The sequence below is a fragment of the Berghia stephanieae genome, chromosome 10 (genome assembly GCF_034508935.2).
Source record: "Berghia stephanieae isolate SIO BIC M18660-M18661 chromosome 10, UCSD_Bste_1.3, whole genome shotgun sequence".
NCBI classification, from domain to species: Eukaryota; Metazoa; Mollusca; class Gastropoda; order Nudibranchia; family Aeolidiidae; genus Berghia; species Berghia stephanieae.
This window is the reverse complement of record NC_088369.1, coordinates 35,085,128-35,102,820: the sequence shown is the minus strand read 5'-3', so window position 1 is coordinate 35,102,820 and position 17,693 is coordinate 35,085,128. Positions and strand designations below refer to the sequence as shown.

The 17,693-nt window shown below is 35.3% G+C and overlaps 2 protein-coding genes across 2 annotated transcripts in view; both read right to left on the bottom strand.

Moving 5' to 3' along the window:
* The window catches only part of LOC144981042 (uncharacterized), a 94,288-nt gene extending 88,427 nt beyond the window's left edge, over positions 1–5,861 (bottom strand). Inside the window, exon 1 of the mRNA XM_078929130.1 lies at positions 5,595–5,861. The gene's annotated coding sequence lies outside the window, so the exon portion shown is untranslated. The remainder of the gene's footprint in view (positions 1–5,594) is intronic.
* A 5,102-nt stretch (positions 5,862–10,963) lies between these two features.
* Positions 10,964–17,693, bottom strand: part of LOC144980652 (caspase-3-like) — a 14,149-nt gene continuing 7,419 nt past the window's right edge. The window contains exons 3-5 of the mRNA XM_078928331.1: positions 16,301–16,524; positions 15,479–15,653; positions 10,964–13,406 (exon numbers count right to left, since the gene is read on the bottom strand). Of these exons, the coding sequence (XP_078784457.1) occupies positions 13,126–13,406; positions 15,479–15,653; positions 16,301–16,524 (680 nt within the window). The 3' untranslated portion in view covers positions 10,964–13,125. The remainder of the gene's footprint in view (positions 13,407–15,478; positions 15,654–16,300; positions 16,525–17,693) is intronic.

Sequence of the window (17,693 nt, the reverse complement as noted above, 5' to 3'; positions counted from 1 at the left end):
CCTCTTTTTTTTGTGTGTTGTATTGCTTCTACGTCACAACATCAATAGCAACTACCCTGAACCAGGATCTCTCTACATATTAGAAATTTCTAGATTCAGATGAGACCGAATTAATCCCTGAAGAACCAAGAAAAACTGCAGTGCCCTCCGTAATAAAGTCGCAACAAGATCTTGACAGCCTCAAAACTCTGGCCCAGGACCGTGACACCAATGGAAACAATAATTAGCAACTTGGATGGAGAGAGCTAGCTATGCTCATCGAGGTTTTTAAAAATCTGTGACTGAATCACACAATTCTCAGAAAGCGTCATTCAGACTGCGAGGCTTACTACTTACTTACTTACTTACTTACTTACTTACTTACTTACTTACTTACTTACTTACTTACTTACTTACTTACTTACTCCATACTAAAGTCACAACAAGATCTTGACAGTCTCAAAACTCTGGCCCAGGGCCTTGATCAATGGAAACAATTAACAACTTGGATGGAGAGAGCAGCTATACTCATCGAGGTTTTACAAAATCTGTGACTGAATCACACAATTCTCAGAAAGCGTCATTCAGACTGCGAGGCTTACTACTTACTTACTTACTTACTTACTTACTTACTTACTTACTTACTTACTTACTTACTTACTCCATACTAAAGTCACAACAAGATCTTGACAGTCTCAAAACTCTGGCCCAGGGCCTTGATCAATGGAAACAATTAACAACGTGGATGGAGAGAGCAGCTAGCTATACTCATCGAGGTTTTACAAAATATGTGACTGAATCACACAATCCTCAGCAAGCGGCATTCAAACTGCGAGACTCACTACTACTTACTTACTTACTCTACTTCACAGAGAAACGACAGCTTGTTTAAGCATGATAAAATAAGATGTCACCACGGACAAGCTTAATACAGGAAGACCGCATTGTCAAGTCTACGTTGAGTCTTAGAAACTCTCATATTAACCCTCTCCTTACCAGCCATTGTCAGGATTTTCCCCAAAACATCACACCCAACTAACACAAAAATATAATTTTTATCACTTAAACATAATAGCAGTAAGTTCTTGCATACATAAGTTCTTTAGAAAAATATGCTCTACAACACACAGTTCGTTTTCTTTAAATTTTATGATGTACAAGAGAAATTTGAATAAGAAAAATATTGGTTGTATCGTAAAGAATGTGACGATTTTCCTATAGTTGGTAAGGAGAGGGTTAAATGGTTTAATTGCCGCACTCTAGAAAAAAAAAATCGTGTATTTAAAAGTTGGCCAGAAAACTCGTCCTTCACATATCGATTGATCTTGGCAAAAACTCTCAAACCTGGGACTTCGCGAACATGACAGGAAAAAGTGAAAAGCGATGTCCGAAGACGTTGCCGACGAACAGCTCTACGCCAAATTTTTATTTGGTCTTGGAAATGAAAATTAAACAGGTTTGTTTCGTCTTTAGATTTATATTTTCTTTTCTAGCCGACACAAGTACAACAACAATACAAGATAACATTACAAAAATACAAAAGAATAATAATAAAAGGAGAACAGGAAACATATTATAGAAAACAACAACAACAAAAAAGGTATGTGCTTAAGATTTTCAAGATGGTATCGACGTGTGGTCGACCAGCTATCTTGAACGTTAAATCTTCGGGTATACTTCTGGGAAGGAGCATCCGTCCAATAATACGTTGAACGGAAAGGACATAGAATGAAGATAAGGTAATATAAAAATAGGAAGTCTGGTGTATGTGTGGGATGTGTAAGCATTGTGTATGTATTACTGATTTTCAGTGTATGTTGTGAAAGTGAGGGGGAGAGAGAGAGAGAGGGGGGGGGAGAGAGAGAGGGGGGGGAGAGAGAGAGAGAGAGAGAGAAAGAGAGAGAGAGGGGGGGGGGGGTTAAAATATAGTCAAAATGAATCAACGTTTAATACTAGGGGGAGAATATAACAAGGAAATTTGGAACTCATAAACTTTAAACTTCATTAAGTTGTTTTGTTCCGTTTTTGATTTCACCCCTTAGATTTTTTTTTTATTTTTTCGCCCTGTCAACACTGATCCTTGTCATTGTCAGAAGTTGGGGACCCTACACATTTTATCATTATCTTTTTTAAAAATCTATTTTAAAATTATTATTATTATTATTATTATATTATTATTATTATTATTATTATTATTATTATTATTATTATTATTATTATTATTATTGTTTATTATTATTATTATTATTATTATTATTATTATTATTATTATTATTAATATTATTATTATTATTATTATTATTATTATTATTATTATCATTATTATTATTATTATTATTATTATTATTATTATTATTATTATTATCATTTTTGTTATTATTATTATTATTATTATTATTATTATTATTATTATTATTATTATTATTATTATTATTATTATTATTATTATCATTATTATTATTATTATTATTATTATTGTTATTATTATTATTATTATTATCATTTTTGTTATTATTATTATTATTATTATTATTATTATTATTATTATTATTATTATTATATTGTTTTATTTTTAAAAATTAAAATTCAACATCCAAGTCACCCCCGACCTAGTACAGAATTCGCACTCTTTAATACGGCACACTCGAGCAGGGTGACCGGATTTTATCCATAATATTATAGATAGTTCGAAGTTGACGTCACTCAGGTCTTTGTTATTGTTTTTGCCATCCGCGTTTATGAGTAATTCTCATTAAACTGTATTAACCAGACTATAAACGATCATGGTTACACACAGTTTTGTGTGTTAGCCAGTTATACTTCCGGGTGGCAATGTTTTGAACTCCTTAGCCAAGCGCATACTATCTATAGATAGTCTGGGCTTGACTAAGAAGCTCGCAAACATTGCCATCCGGAAGTATAACGGACCACCACAAAAAACTCTATCTGTAACCTTGAATGTTTAGAGTCTGGGTTAATACAGTTCAGTGAGAATTACTCATAAACGCGGATGGCAAGAAACAAAAAAACAAAGACCCGAGTATAATAAGCCGAGCCGATACCTCCATGAGCATCGGATTTCGGCACGCTCGGAATCTCGCATGCTTTTCTCTCTCTCTCTCTCTCTCTCTCTCTCTCTCTCTCTCTCTCTCTCTCTCTCTCTCTCTCTCTCTCTCCCCTCTCTCTCTCTCTCTCTCTCTCTCTCTCTCTCTCTCTCTCTCTCTCTCTCTCTCTCTCTCTCTCTCTCTCTCTCTCTCTCTCTCTCTCTCCCGAGAAGAGTGCAAGGACCCTCAGCGAGTACTGTAGTGTGGTTTTGAAGAGTTCTATCGTATGTGTGTCAATCGATTCGATCAGGTTTCCACCTGTTGTTTTATAATTTGTTGTTGTTGTTGTTCCAGTAGTATGACACCTGCTTAATTGAGGATATGCGTTGAGGTAAAATAATCACAATTAATACCAGTCGTATATATCGTACCAGCACACAAAACTATGAGTAAGCTTGAACGTGTATAGAAAGAACGAGGTTGGCGTCACTCAGCTCTTTGTTATTGTTTTTAGACAGCCATTTTAATGGTTAATTCTCACTAAACCATATCAGACTTTATAAACGTTTAATGTTGCACATAGCTCTATGCATTGGTACGATATATCCGACTGACAGATGTTGTGAGTACTTTATATAAACGCATAGCATCACTAATCGGATTGATATAATTTAATGAGAACTAATAACCAAAGTAGCTGTCTAAAAACTAAAACAAAGAGCTGAGTGATTTTTTTTTCAATTGCTCGTTCCTTCTATAGTGTGTTGCTGTTAGTCAAGCAATATATATCACAGGATGGAGTAACATGTGGGAGCTCTGCGTATAGGTAAAATACTTACAACATTTACCCATCAGATCAATCGTACCAACAAACAAAATAAGTAATTTATGTAACAACATTTAACCTGAGTCTAAAATGATAATATCGAGACATGAAACTTGGAAAACAGTAGGGACTGCCTGAAGCCTGTGATCGTGAAAATATTAACGAAAGAGTGAAAATGGAGCGGCTTCGTATAGAAACGATACAGACAATGGACGTTTCGGGTACAAACCCTTCGTCAGAACAACAATTCACAAATTAACGTGGAAAACAAATAAAATAAATATTTTATATTTTTATATTTAAAAAAATATTTTTTTTTTAAATGTTCTAGTTAATTTAAATAAATATTTTACTATTTGTTTTCCACATTAATTTGTGTATTGTTGTGCTGAGGAAGGGTTTGTACCCGAAACGTCCATTGTCTGTATCGTTCCTATACGAAGCCTCTCCATTTTCACTCTTTCGTTAGTATTGACAAGAAACGTGCAGACCTCTTCTGTCCTTTGTAGGTTTTCAATGTCAAGTCGGTAAACATAGCATTTCAGAATTGATTGTATGTGTTAAAGTAAAATACACACCATTTCTATCCGCTATATCAATAGTGTAAATACCCGTAAATGTAAAAGTTGATGGTCTGTTCGAGAAAATTTAGTGAGAAGAAACCACTCAACTGAAGATAGAATGATGAGAGAGAAAAAACCGTGCCAAATTTAAGTTATAATACAAATAAATTTTGTGAGCGAGAGGATGTTTGTTTACCGACTTGACATTATGGCCTGTTCAAGAAGCGTATCGTCAGCTTAAAATGCTATTGCCACTCAGAAAGTTGCCTGTCTTTTGTATTCATGTCTCGGGTTTATTTGAGTGTGAACTTAGCGCTCAACCGGCATTCTCAACCAATAGCAAAGAGGTGCTCGACACCAAATTCATTCATTTAAAGAAAAATACAACGTCATTCATTGCCAAGTAGGCTAAATACGCGAAGCTGTAACAATTAACAAAAATAAATAAATGAACAAATAAATAAATATATGATTAAATAAACATCCAAATTTTCAACTGGACAAAGTTCGGATTAGACATATTTTCAAATCAGATTTTATCTGCGTAAACAAATGTTTTTTAAAATTCTTTTACAAAAAAACGAAATATTGAAGAGTAGCAATATTATTACTTTTGGTAAGTTTAAAACTAAACGTTTTTTTGGGGTTTTTTTTTTTTTTTACCATGGCCTGCAAACAATAGATAGCCGCATGTGATGAATAAAGTTATACACAGATGTTAAAATGCAAGCAAAAATAAATAAATAAATAAATAAATAACTGCTAAAAAAAAAAGATAAAAACGGGGAAGGACTTGATCTGCACCAAGACATTACAATAAGGATCTCAAAACTGATATCGTTAAGAAGGGCAACAATAATCAAAGCAGCGCGAGATTTTCAAAAAGAAAAGAAAAAAGAAAAAGAAAATGGAAAAAAAAACTATCTTTAACTAACTGATTGCAATTAAATGCATTTTTGAAATAAACGATTCCGGGTGTTTTTGCTTTGTTTGGTTATTTATTAATTTTTTTTTTTTTTTTTTTTTTTTTTTGTCGTCTTCATTTTAAGCCGTTTAATTTTTACTCTTTTCTCTGTTAGAGTATTTACCATTCAATGTTTCAGACAGTCTTTTCTCGCCCGCTGATTTACATAGAGATAAGGCAGTATTAAAAAAAAACGATTCATTGGCATAATTTCTTACCTTGTGAGATAAAATTATATCAAATATCGATTGATCCAACAAAGGAAAAAACGCTTGCCACCGCTGTCTTGAAATAATGAGTCTTGTCTCGTGTAAACTGTAAACAGTTATAGACAATTGTATTAAAGTCAGAACGGGGGAAAAGTGAACTGTGATATTCAGGATTCACGAATAATATAATCTCGTCGGAAAAATCCTGTCACTCAAATGAGACATATAACCTTCTTGTTTCACGTAATATACACATATATATATACAAATGTGAGTAAATGATTTTTGTGGATCAATCCTCGGTCACGAAAAAAAAAAAAAACGGAGGAGAGTAGAGGGGCAAGGTGTGGGTGAGTGGGGGTATGGGGTGGGGGGCGGAGAGGCAGAAGGTGGCGAATCCTGTCGTGAGCGTTCAGGATGAGAACTCACGTGCCAAGGTGCCAGCACGTGCGTTGGTTTCTGTCAGTCAGCATTGTCGTCTAGTGAGGGCAGGCTATAATTTCCTTTTTCTTTTTTTTTTTTTTAATCTTCTTTGATCTGATAAAACAATGAAGTGATGAGGGGGGGGGGGGGGGGGGGGGGGAGCAACGTTACCGACAAGTCAAACGTTTGGATTGACTTATGCTTGATGTAGTTCGTGCGTCAATTATTCTTTTTCTTTTTTAAACTCGAATATTTATGGTATGTACCTACATAAGTAAAATACTTAGCATTTCTACCCACCAGATCAATCCATCCAACGTACAAAAAAAACGTAATGTTACCTTAAACGTTTAATGTGGAAGGAACGAAGATGACGTCATCCGGTTATTTGTTAGAGAGAACGAATCAATCAGCTGGCGATCTAAAAACAATAACAAAGAGTGGAGGGATGTAAACTTCATTCGTTCTATAGATAGTATGCACTTGGCTTAGAAGCTCACAACATTGCAATCCGGAAGTATAACGAACCACACACAAAACTATGTGTAACCTTAAACGTTTCGTCTGGATAATAATAATACAGTTGAGTGAGAAGTACCCATAAACGCGGACGGCAAAATACAATAACAACAAAGATTCGAGTGACGTCAACTTCATTCTATCTATAATTTCTTCTTTTTTCTTTCTTCTTCTATAATCTGAGAAGACAATGAAATAAGAGGGGCCAATTACTCACCTTCCTTGACGTTGGAGTGACAAGAACAGACCTACGTCATAGAATGGTTTTAGTTACCAGCACCTAGTTCATCTCGACATAATACCGTTTTGAGACGGCGGGCCACAATAAATGTGAATTTTTAGTTTTTGTCACTTTCAGGGTCATTCTTCATTTAATGCCAAAAAGAAAAGCAGAACATCCAGTTAATTTCTCTCGTTTTATCATCATTACCAATATAACAAAAGAAAAAGTTTGAAAACTTCATGTTGCCCAAAACAATGCAGCCATACTGATTCTAGGCATTTGTGCGGCTATGTGGTCTTGTGGTATGAAACTTACTTTCGGATCAGAAGGTGTTGGTTTCGAGCCTAGCTCGCCGCATAGTTGAGTCCTTGGAGAAGGCTCTTTACCCACACTCTCACTGTAATCAGGTGTAAAATGAGCACCTGGTCGTCAACATCTCTGTATGTCTCTGTCCGAAAAAATGGTAATATTGCCTAACAGGCGTCATGTCCCGTCATAAATGTTAAATGTTGCTGTTGGCCAGGGGGCCCTTGTAAATCGTTTGACCACGTTTAGTGGATATTGTCCTGTATAACAGCTCATTTTTTTTTAATTTATCGGCATCTTGTCTTCTTCACGAGTTACATTGGCTGCCTGTGGAGAAAGATTTGTATACAAGATTTGTACTGTTGTCTATATTATATCATTGAGCATAAACAGTCCTTCAAATTCAAATATTAGAGCCCGTTTGAACGTGTATGTCCCAAACAGAAACGAGATCAAATAACGACCTTAAACGTTTAATGTCTGTATATATAGTATGAAGGAAGGAATGAAGATGACGTCATGCGGCTATTTGTGAGAGAGAACGAATTAAACAGCTGGCGATCTAAAAACAATAACAAAGTGATGAGAAGCTCATAACATTGCCATCCGGAAGTATAACGGACCAACGCACAAAACTGTGTGTATCCATGAACGTTTATAGTCGGGTTAATACAGTTCAGTGAGCATTACTCATAAACGCGGATTGCAAAAAACAATAACAAAGACCTGAGTGACGTCATCTTCGAACTATCTATAATTTCTTTTTTTTTTTTCTTCTTCTTCTATTACCTAAGAAGACAATGAAATGAGAGGGACCAAATAACCAGTAGATTTTTGACCAATAAAAATATTGAATTAACGACCCACCTTCACACATGCTCGGACAAACATAGTTGGTTGTTTATAAACAAGAACGTGAATGAAGTCGACCGTTCTGATCATTTTTATTGTTTTTATAAAGACTAATAGGTGACTGGTTATCACACGATTTTCCCAATCACGTTATAAACGTTTATGTTTACAAATGGTTTACTGTGTTGGTTCTATTGATAAAGAGGTAAAACAGTAATTTTACTTCGACACATATGTCATAGATAGTAAAACCTGTGTATAGATGGTATGCGCTTGGCTAATAAGTTCACAACATTGCTATCCGGAAGTATAATGAACCAACACACAAAACTAGGCATAACCTTAAACGTTTATAGTCTGGAAAATAGTTTTGTGAGAATTACTCATAAACGCGGATGGCATTATACAATAACAAAGACTCAAGTGACGTCAACTTTATTCTATCTATAATTTCTTTCTTTTTCTTTAACTATAATCTGAGAAGACAATAAAATAAGAGGGACCAATGGGCATGATCTATATTACATTTCCATGTGCTCGAGGTCATTGGTCACATTGCAAAGTGTGCTCAAAATTACCCACATAGTAACATAGTGAAAAGTTTTCACAGTTTGAGAAATATCCAACGCTACAATTGGTCATTTTGCTCAGCATGACTCATGGGTATGTTTACAACTTTCATAAACAAAGCAGCGTGTTGAGATGCATTGAGAAATGTCCAATCGTTGTACAGCAGCAAATCATGTGATTGATGACTAGGTTGAACGAAATCATGAATATAGATCGCTCCCATTACTCACCTTCTCTGACTGTTGTGTGAAATGAGCAGACCTACGTCATAGAATGGTTTTAGTAGCCAGCGCCTAGTTCATCTCGACATAATACCGTTTTGAGACGGCGGGCCACAATAAATGTGAATTTTTAGTTTTTGTCACTTTCAGGGTCAATTCGTCATTTAATTACAAAAACAAAAGCAGAACTTTCAGTTAATTTCCCTTGTTTTATCATCACGACCAATAAAACAGAAGAAAAAGTTTAAAAATTTCAGGTTGCCCAAACCAATGCAGCCATGCTGATTCTAGGGAATAAAGAAATAAATAACAATGTGAAATTGAATGTAAGCTTCAATTTAATATTTTTAAAACCCAGATAAAATTAACACTTCGGGTTTCCCCTTTATCAACAAAACAGGATGAATGAAACACTACAGACGAATGAGATAATGTGGTAATGGCATTGTTAAGATGAATTCATCTTAACAACGCCACTACCACATTATCTCATTCGTCTGTAGTGTTTCATTCATCCTGTTTGTTGATAAAGGGGAAACCCGAAACGTCCATTTTATCTGTTTCCGTATATTAAATCGAAGCTTACATTCAATTTCACATTGTTATTTATTTCTTCGAGCTTTAATCAGCAACATTCACATTACCTAGTATTATGTAAATTTTTTTTTATTAGTATTCTTCGTGAATACGTGAATAGATATTTCTCGGCATCTCTTCTTCTTCATGAGTTTCATTAGCTGCCTGTGTAGACAAGATTTGTATATAAGATGCGTACTGTCTATAAATCACTGACCACAAATAGTCCTTCGTAAATTAGAAACCTTTTGAACGTGTATGTCCCAAACAGAAACGTGTTCAAATAACGACCATTCAATTCTTGTCAAACCTAAAACCTTTCGAAAGATAGGTGAGCAATCCTTTCAATTTTCGGGCCCCTAATTTTGCAACTCTCTCCCATCTCATGGGACATGCTCTGATTCATTAACAACATTCAAATCACGACTGAATATTTATCATTTTACAATATAACATCCACATTTGAAAATTTTAATCACATTTCTCAGTAGTATTCTTTTTACATGTCCTTGTTACCTTGTAAAACTAATTGTAAAGCACTTAAAGCCCGTGTTACAAGGGGAAAAGCGATATATATGCTGGAGACACAAGGAGGAGATTGCAAGCAGTCTTGTGCTATGGGAACCACCTGAGAGAACCAGAAGTAGAGGCAGGTCGAATAAAACATACGTTGACTGTCTCTCTCAGGTGGTTCCCATAGCACAAGACTGCTTGCAATCTCCTCCTTGTGTCTCCAGCAGTGCCCTGCAAGTCTCAGTCTTCTCTTTTGAATCTTCGGGGGTCACTGGGGGGAGGTCACTGTAGAGCTCTTCATTTCATATGTGCTCTTTCCAGCTTACGTTGAAGACCATCCGCAGCATACGAGTGTAGCAGCCATCCAGTTGCTTCTCAAGGGCTTTTGTTAGAGTCAATGTCGCTGCCCTATATAGAAGCACTGACTCTACCGTTACCAGGAACAGTCTCTTCTTTATTTCCCTCTGTAGGTTTGAACTCCAGATTTTCTTGAGTTTGTGACAGGCATAAGCCAATGCTTTCCTGACAGAGATATCAGAGGAACTGCTTTGGTCCAACCTCCTAGGTACTTGAAGTTGTCAACTTCCTTCAGCCGTTCTCCATTCTTTGCTTGTATGCTAATTGGCCTTTCTTGGTTGTAGGTTTGGAAAACTGTCTTCTTAGCATTACAGCACAGTCCTACTCGTCACATTAATAATTTTTTTTTCAATGATTGTTTAATTAAATGTCAAAAACCCATCAACAAGTTAATAATTTCATAAAGTTGCAGGCATTTATTGGTGTTTTTATTAATTCAACATAATAATAAATAACTACAAAAGTAACGATTGGATTATTGCAAAAATTTGTGTGCATATTGTTAAATGTATGTTCTAAGCCCATGCCAAATTCTATTTCTGACTAAATTTTCATTGCCCGTATCTAGGGATTTACCTTTACCCATTGATTCGACTATGCGTGAAACAACTTCAAAGTCGATTTCCTCAAAACTGTGTTTATACATTCTCTCTACTGCAATCAGTTATATCTCGGAAATAAAAAATCAGTATTGTATAAATTTGGTATCAAATTTTTAGGCATAAAATAAGCTTTGATTGGATAAAAAAAATCCCCCACCAAAATTGAAAATCCCGACTTAATACTGTTTCGAGACGGGGGGGGGGGGGGGGGGGGGGGGGGGGTCACAAATGCCCTTAAAACAGAAGTAACAATATATTGGACACTAGACATTGCATAGTTTTTGAAATAAAAATATTAAAAAGGGAGAAATATATAAATATATAAAAGTATGAAATAAAATGTAAAATAAAAACAAACAAAAACATCCATACATATTACTGACATATCATGAATTATCAGTCATATATGTATTTTAAAGCAAAACGTTCATATATTGTATTGTGCGTAAATTAGGCTACAAAGATGTTTTAAAATGTTTTCATTCTGGAAAAAAATTTAATAAAATTTGGATTGCCTGAAATAGATACCTTTAGTGTTCATAGTGTTTATAAATACTCTTTATTAAAAGAATTGTAAAATATCAAAATTAGATTAACGGTTTTTGAATAATATAAAATCTTGTAACACCACCTAATAATAATAATAATAATAATAATAATAATAATAATAATAATAATAATATAATAATAATAATAATAATAATAATAATAATAATAATAATAATAATAATACTTTATAGCATCCCAAAAAGGAATTTTTTTGTACAGACGTGTTATAATTTACACAATAAGATACAAATACAATGGAAATAGGATGTATATATAAAAAAGGAGCAGCTCCATAACCAGAACTGCGCTTTATAATATGAATAATTTCAACACTGTAAAATAGTTAAAATTGTCACTATAAATTGAAAATTGAAAAGATTGCAAAACAAATAAATTAATAAATTTTCGATATCAAAAAGATGACACAACTTATTGTGGCATTTGTGAGTTGTAATTTTTAAAAGAAGACACTTGCCTGGGAAACTCTATGCTGATAATTCCATAAAACTATTAGAAGAAGATCTTTTGTCAGACTGTGAACACCTTTATGCAGGAAGAAATTTCAGTTTTCAATAAGATGGTTCTACATCCCATACGAGCAAAAGAATACAAGCTTTTGTTTGAAGTAAGAATATCTATTTCATAGAGAAAGACAAATGGCCACCTCAACCACCCAGCATGATTCCGTGGATTATGTAATTTTAAATTCTTTGACCAAAAAGGTTTTTTAATGGGGACAAAGATCTGCATTCACCTAAGAAAACTTGAGAGAAATAATTATTTTATACTGAGAGGAGATAACCATTGAGGAAATTCGAAAGTGCATTTCGAATTGGAGAAAGAGACTACGTTGGGTCATGAACTCACTCAATCCTAGAAATTTTTGCTACTTTTCAAAATTGTAAAAAAAAAATTGTATTAAAATGAGCATGTATATAGTTTTATTCAACTACCATAAACATGTAAAAATGAAAAACATTAGCTTTGATGCTACGTATATAATTTGTCTCAGAAAAACGTAATAGGCATGGGGTAAAAGTAACCCGGGTAAACTATGAATATTATAGTTGTTAGGGTTGAATGAGTTAAAGAGGACGGCAGTGCTACTGATTATTTAAAGTGCTGCTGACTTCGTATTCGTTGGACAAAAATCAGTATGCGAGTCTTCTATATGGAAGATTTCTTACATGATGAGAATAATGATGAAAAAAAATGTTTATAGTGTCATTATTAACGTTTGCTTAAAAATGGCAACAAACCTTAAGATCGTCGCCATTTTACTCTCAGCAATGTTGCGTCATTTTCCTCTGAAATTGTATTTCTGAACGGTTTTGAAAACTCACTGTATCTTTTTTTTTTCTCAATTTATATTCACAAAATGTTGAGTCTACTGGATGATAAGGATTTGTTTTATGTATTTTGAATTTGAAAGAAATCCAATGAAGAGTCTCAGAGAATCAAGCCTACAAAAAGCGGTGCATTTAATTGTGACCGCATGATATATGCATTAGATCGATTAAATTTATTTTCATCTATACGAGTGAATAACAGTTCAAGTATATGTTTATTTCGTTTCAATCAGGCCTGAAGATCGTCATAAAATAAACAACGCAATATACATTGAAATCCATTCCAAAATAAAATAATATAAGAAAAGGGGCAAAGCTATAACCACCTCCACATCTAATATAGATAGCTATGGGGTCAGTCACTGAACACAATCACAATTTTGAAATTATGAATGATTCCTTTTGAATTTTGGATAAGATAAAACTTTTTATCTGGTTTCAGGGGGATTACATTAGGCAGACTGCGATGTAACTAAATATTTAATTAATATTACTTCTCTTTTGATCACTGGAGATAATTTGCCCTTCCTTCGGAATCATAAAAATATCCTTGGTGAGCATGGTATCGATGACAGGCATTTGTAACTTCCCACTTGACTCCTTTTCAGGTGATTTTGATTTATGTTCCATAGCCACAGCTCTACTCACAGATGTCAAAATGCGTAGAAGAGAAAAGCGTTCAACATCAGGACTAGTCAGAAGCTTACAGATTTCTTGAATGAACCAACTCCCAGTTATCGGCTTGACCCAAGCATAGTAACCTGAAGTCATAAATAGCAGAATATATGTTACAGTGAATGACATAATCGGTCGGATGGTGAAAAGGTTTGAACTGAGATATTGCCAAGTTTAGTTAGAAGGTCAATTTTTATCGAAAATGAGTTCTTGTCATAAATGGTGTTAAATCAACCCTTTTGTACATTTCGGGAAATATCAAAGCTTAATTTCACTTCTACATATTTTTTACAGCTAGCCAAGGTGAAAAAGTATGAAATTTGAGAAAAGTTGCTGGATACCTTTCCCTTACGTCTGACCATAACTTCATGAAAAATCACCGATCTACTTCAAATAAAGATTACAATGCTCTGGTGAGCGTATTCTTTCAGGAACTGCAAAAAAAATGAAAATCCAAAATTTTCACCTTCCGCCTGATTTTGTCATGCACTGACACATATTATAAATTTATCAATATGACATAAATAAATCATATACATATGTTTATACTGGTGATCAAAAATTTGTATTCACCTGTTTTGGTTTGATTTAAACTGTCATTAATTCAAAAGATGAAAATAAAACTTTATGGAATTGATTTTTAAACCAGTTATTTTTAACTTGGTGGGTGATTAGATAGTCATAAGAGAGATTAAGCCGGAGCTAGGTGCAATATTTCAAAGTTTGTAGGAAAAGGGAAGTAACAAAATGAAACTTAAAAACATGAATGGCATTCTAACAACATTTATTTATGAAATATGTGATAGTCAATATCCTTTGGCATTAATCACTGCAAATCATTAAAAATAAAAATTGAGCTTTTATAAAGCGCAATATCCACTAAACATGCTCAAAAGTGCTTTACAAGGGGTCCCTGGCCAACAGCAACACTTAACATGTAGAACGGGACATGACGCCTGTCAGGCGATATTACAGTCTTTTTCGGACAGAGACAACGGTGTCAACAGCCAGGTACTCATTTTACACCTGAGTATGGTGAAAGAATGTGTGAAAAGAGTCTTTTCCAAGGACTCAACTATGCGCAGAGCAAAGCTCGAACCAAGGACCTTCCGATCCGAAAGCGGGTGTCATACCACTAGACCACATAGCCGCACACTGCAATTCATTTCCTTTGCATAGATACTGCCAATGTCGCCAATTGAGGTATGTTGTTCTACACATTTCTGAGAGTTTCAAGTAATTCATCATTGTTTTGGGGTTGTGGATTCATCACACAAAGTGCCAAACCGATAATGCAACTAATTAATACGCGTATGTTCAATAGGGCTGTGGGTCAGGGAAAAATACATGCCGCGGTTAAATGACATTGACTTCATTGCTGGCCAAAAAGGTCTAATGAAAAAAGTTCTGTGGGAAGGGCAGCATTCTCATGTTGAAATATTATGCAGCGATGCCAAAAGTCCGTTGACTACTGATTTCAGCATTCTGGTCCAAGGTTGTGGAATTTGCTACCACTTGAGATACGTTCACTAGAGGAATTCAAGCGTTGATTGAAGACATTCTTATTCCGACAGGCTTTATTTTGATTATGTGTATAGTTAGCGTTGGTCGTGTTAGGGCTTAATCTATGTTATGCGCCCAGAGCCCTCCTGATGAAGGGATGTTTGCGCACTATAAATCTATACCATTATTATTATTATTATTCAACGTTCAGCGTCGATAATATTGAGCCCACACAGGTTAGTTCAATGATGATTCTATCTTAAATGATGACTCATTAACAGCCGTCTGGCGACAATGCTGTGCTCTTGAAGTTGATGTCTGACTGTGTATCTGCTTTTTTGGCATCCATCTTTCTACACTATATAAGGAATAATGGCTTCATGATCATTTGCAACATTTTCTGACATTTTTCATTTTATCTTCTGATTGTTTTGTGATATAGACTTTAAATAATGAACCTGATGTTTGGTAAAATTATATATCTATCTGTATGAACTCCATTTATAAAAGTGGTATGATTCCTTAAAAATACACGAATGAAACTGTACGTAAGCATATTACAGCTATTTGTTGTTCATTTAAAGGGAAACATATGTAAAAATGGTAAATTTAGAAAGAATATTGTAAGAAACTTTAAATTTCAGCATAGACCTACCTGGGGGTGTACCATACATCATTAAGCAATCTTGATATGAAGGCACTGATAGAACCTTCCCCGTAAAATCTGGACCAGCACTACTCGATTTTGTCTGTTTTGTATCAGTTGGATCTTCCTTGACACTTTTGGCATTATGGCTGACACCATCATCACATTCCCCACCACGACAAGCCTAGACAAAAGATTGAAAATAAATTTAACATGTAACATAGAAACGATTGAGATATTGAGTATGCTCCTGTATTTGGGGTGAATTTTAAATTCAGAAATCCTGCTCAATTCCTCTACATTCATTCGCTGATGTCTTGTGACCATCTTATTCCTGGTCTTCCTTTCCCTCTTTTACCCTTTGCAATACCCTTCAGAAAAAAAGTTCATGGTTATTATGTCTTTTGATATGTTAAAAAAAAGCAAGTTTTAGTTTCTCTTTCATCTTGATGAGATATGACTCCTTAATGCCCAGGGTCTCTTTCACATGTTGGTTAGTTTCCTTTGCTGTCCAAGGAATGCAGAGAATTTTCCGGTAGCATTTCATTTCAAATTCATTAATTTTATTCTCATCGTCCATGATTCACATACATATAATAATAGAATTCCGCGGATCCGCGGAAGATTATCATCGCTGATTATTTTAAGTAATCTATTTTTAATTCATTGTCACTTTGCTGATAAAGGGGAAACTTGGAACAGCCACATCATTTTATGAAAGAAATTGGAGCTCAAATTTAAATTCATTGTTTTTCAATTCGTGACAGACTTACGTCCTAACCATTTAATGCTACAGAAACTGGGATAAAATCTGACTCTAAGGGCCTTTACCTGAATGAAGAAAAGCCTTGGTTTATTTTTCAAAGATGGACACCTTTGATTGTCAAACTGCTCAATAATACTTTTTGTGGTGATGAAAATCAAATCACTCCCATAAAGTACATGACTTACAACCTTTATACCATCTTGATCAACTCTTTCATGGGTTTGATTACCATGAGAGAGCAAAACACAGATAAAGCAGTCTGCTTCGTCATGTCTACATGAAGATGCCACTGCAAAGAGAGAGAATTGAGTAATCATTAGAACTTTGCAATTGTAATCTGATTCCATTTCATTACAAATTCAGTTAAATTTTTATTTTAAATCACTGGGCTCCACACTACTATATTCACATGATTTTATGCCCAGGAAACAGATTCATCAATGGCGAAGCGGTTGACCACCTAGCTAATTACTCAACGTTCGTGTCACCAGGCTCGTCAGCACGGTCGAGAAATAAGCAAACGTCCCAACACACCATCAACTGAGAAATGGGTTAGCAAACAGACGCACATATTGCCCATCAATATCGAGAGCCAGAGTATTGCAGAAAATTAGCTTTTGTCAAAGCTACTGGCCGTCAATAGCGTTGCTATTCTCCTATCACAAGAGACCCATTTGTATTCAGGCATGCAATCTTCTCGATTCCAGATCCCAGGTTATACAGTGGTCCAGCGAGAAGACCCTTCGAGGCCCAAAGGAGGGGTTAGCGTTTACGCTAAAGAGCCTTCGAAGGTATGGGTCATTGAGTGCACAATGGACAGCAATGGGGTGAATAGAATTTCTGTGGAGGTAGGTGGACTGTACTTGCACATCATCTACAAACCACCTAGAACGACTTGGACTACACCCCGGTACCGGTGGTTAGCCATCCTTCCATCTGTCTGGGAGACTTTAATAGCCACCATCACGAATGGGGCTACTGAGACTGCAACTCCACTCATGGATGGACTGCAATGATCTACACCTAGTGTACGATCTTTCAGCTAAGGTTATCTTTAGGGACACCCACCATAAGAAGGATTAAATTCATGACCTCACCCTCATCATGAAGGGAGCAAATGGTGAACCATTGGAGGTGAAGCGGACAGTCCTCGGTGATTTCCCGCATAGCCAGCACATGCCAGTGACAATTCCAAGGATGCAGTCTCTCCCATTATGCAGATGAAACTTCAGTAGGGCTAACTGGGAGGAATTCAATTCCAATATCAAGCAGGTTTGCCCTGCTATTCTTCCCAAGTTTGAGACCATAACCAGATTTAACAGGCATGGTTAAGAGTAAGAGCACTCACGGCTCCATTCCATGGGGCAAACGGAAATTCTAAACCCCTGCTGGACGGTAGAGTTGGAAAAGCTGTACAAGGAGAACCAGCAGACCCAGTCCCAGAATGTAGCTGATAGA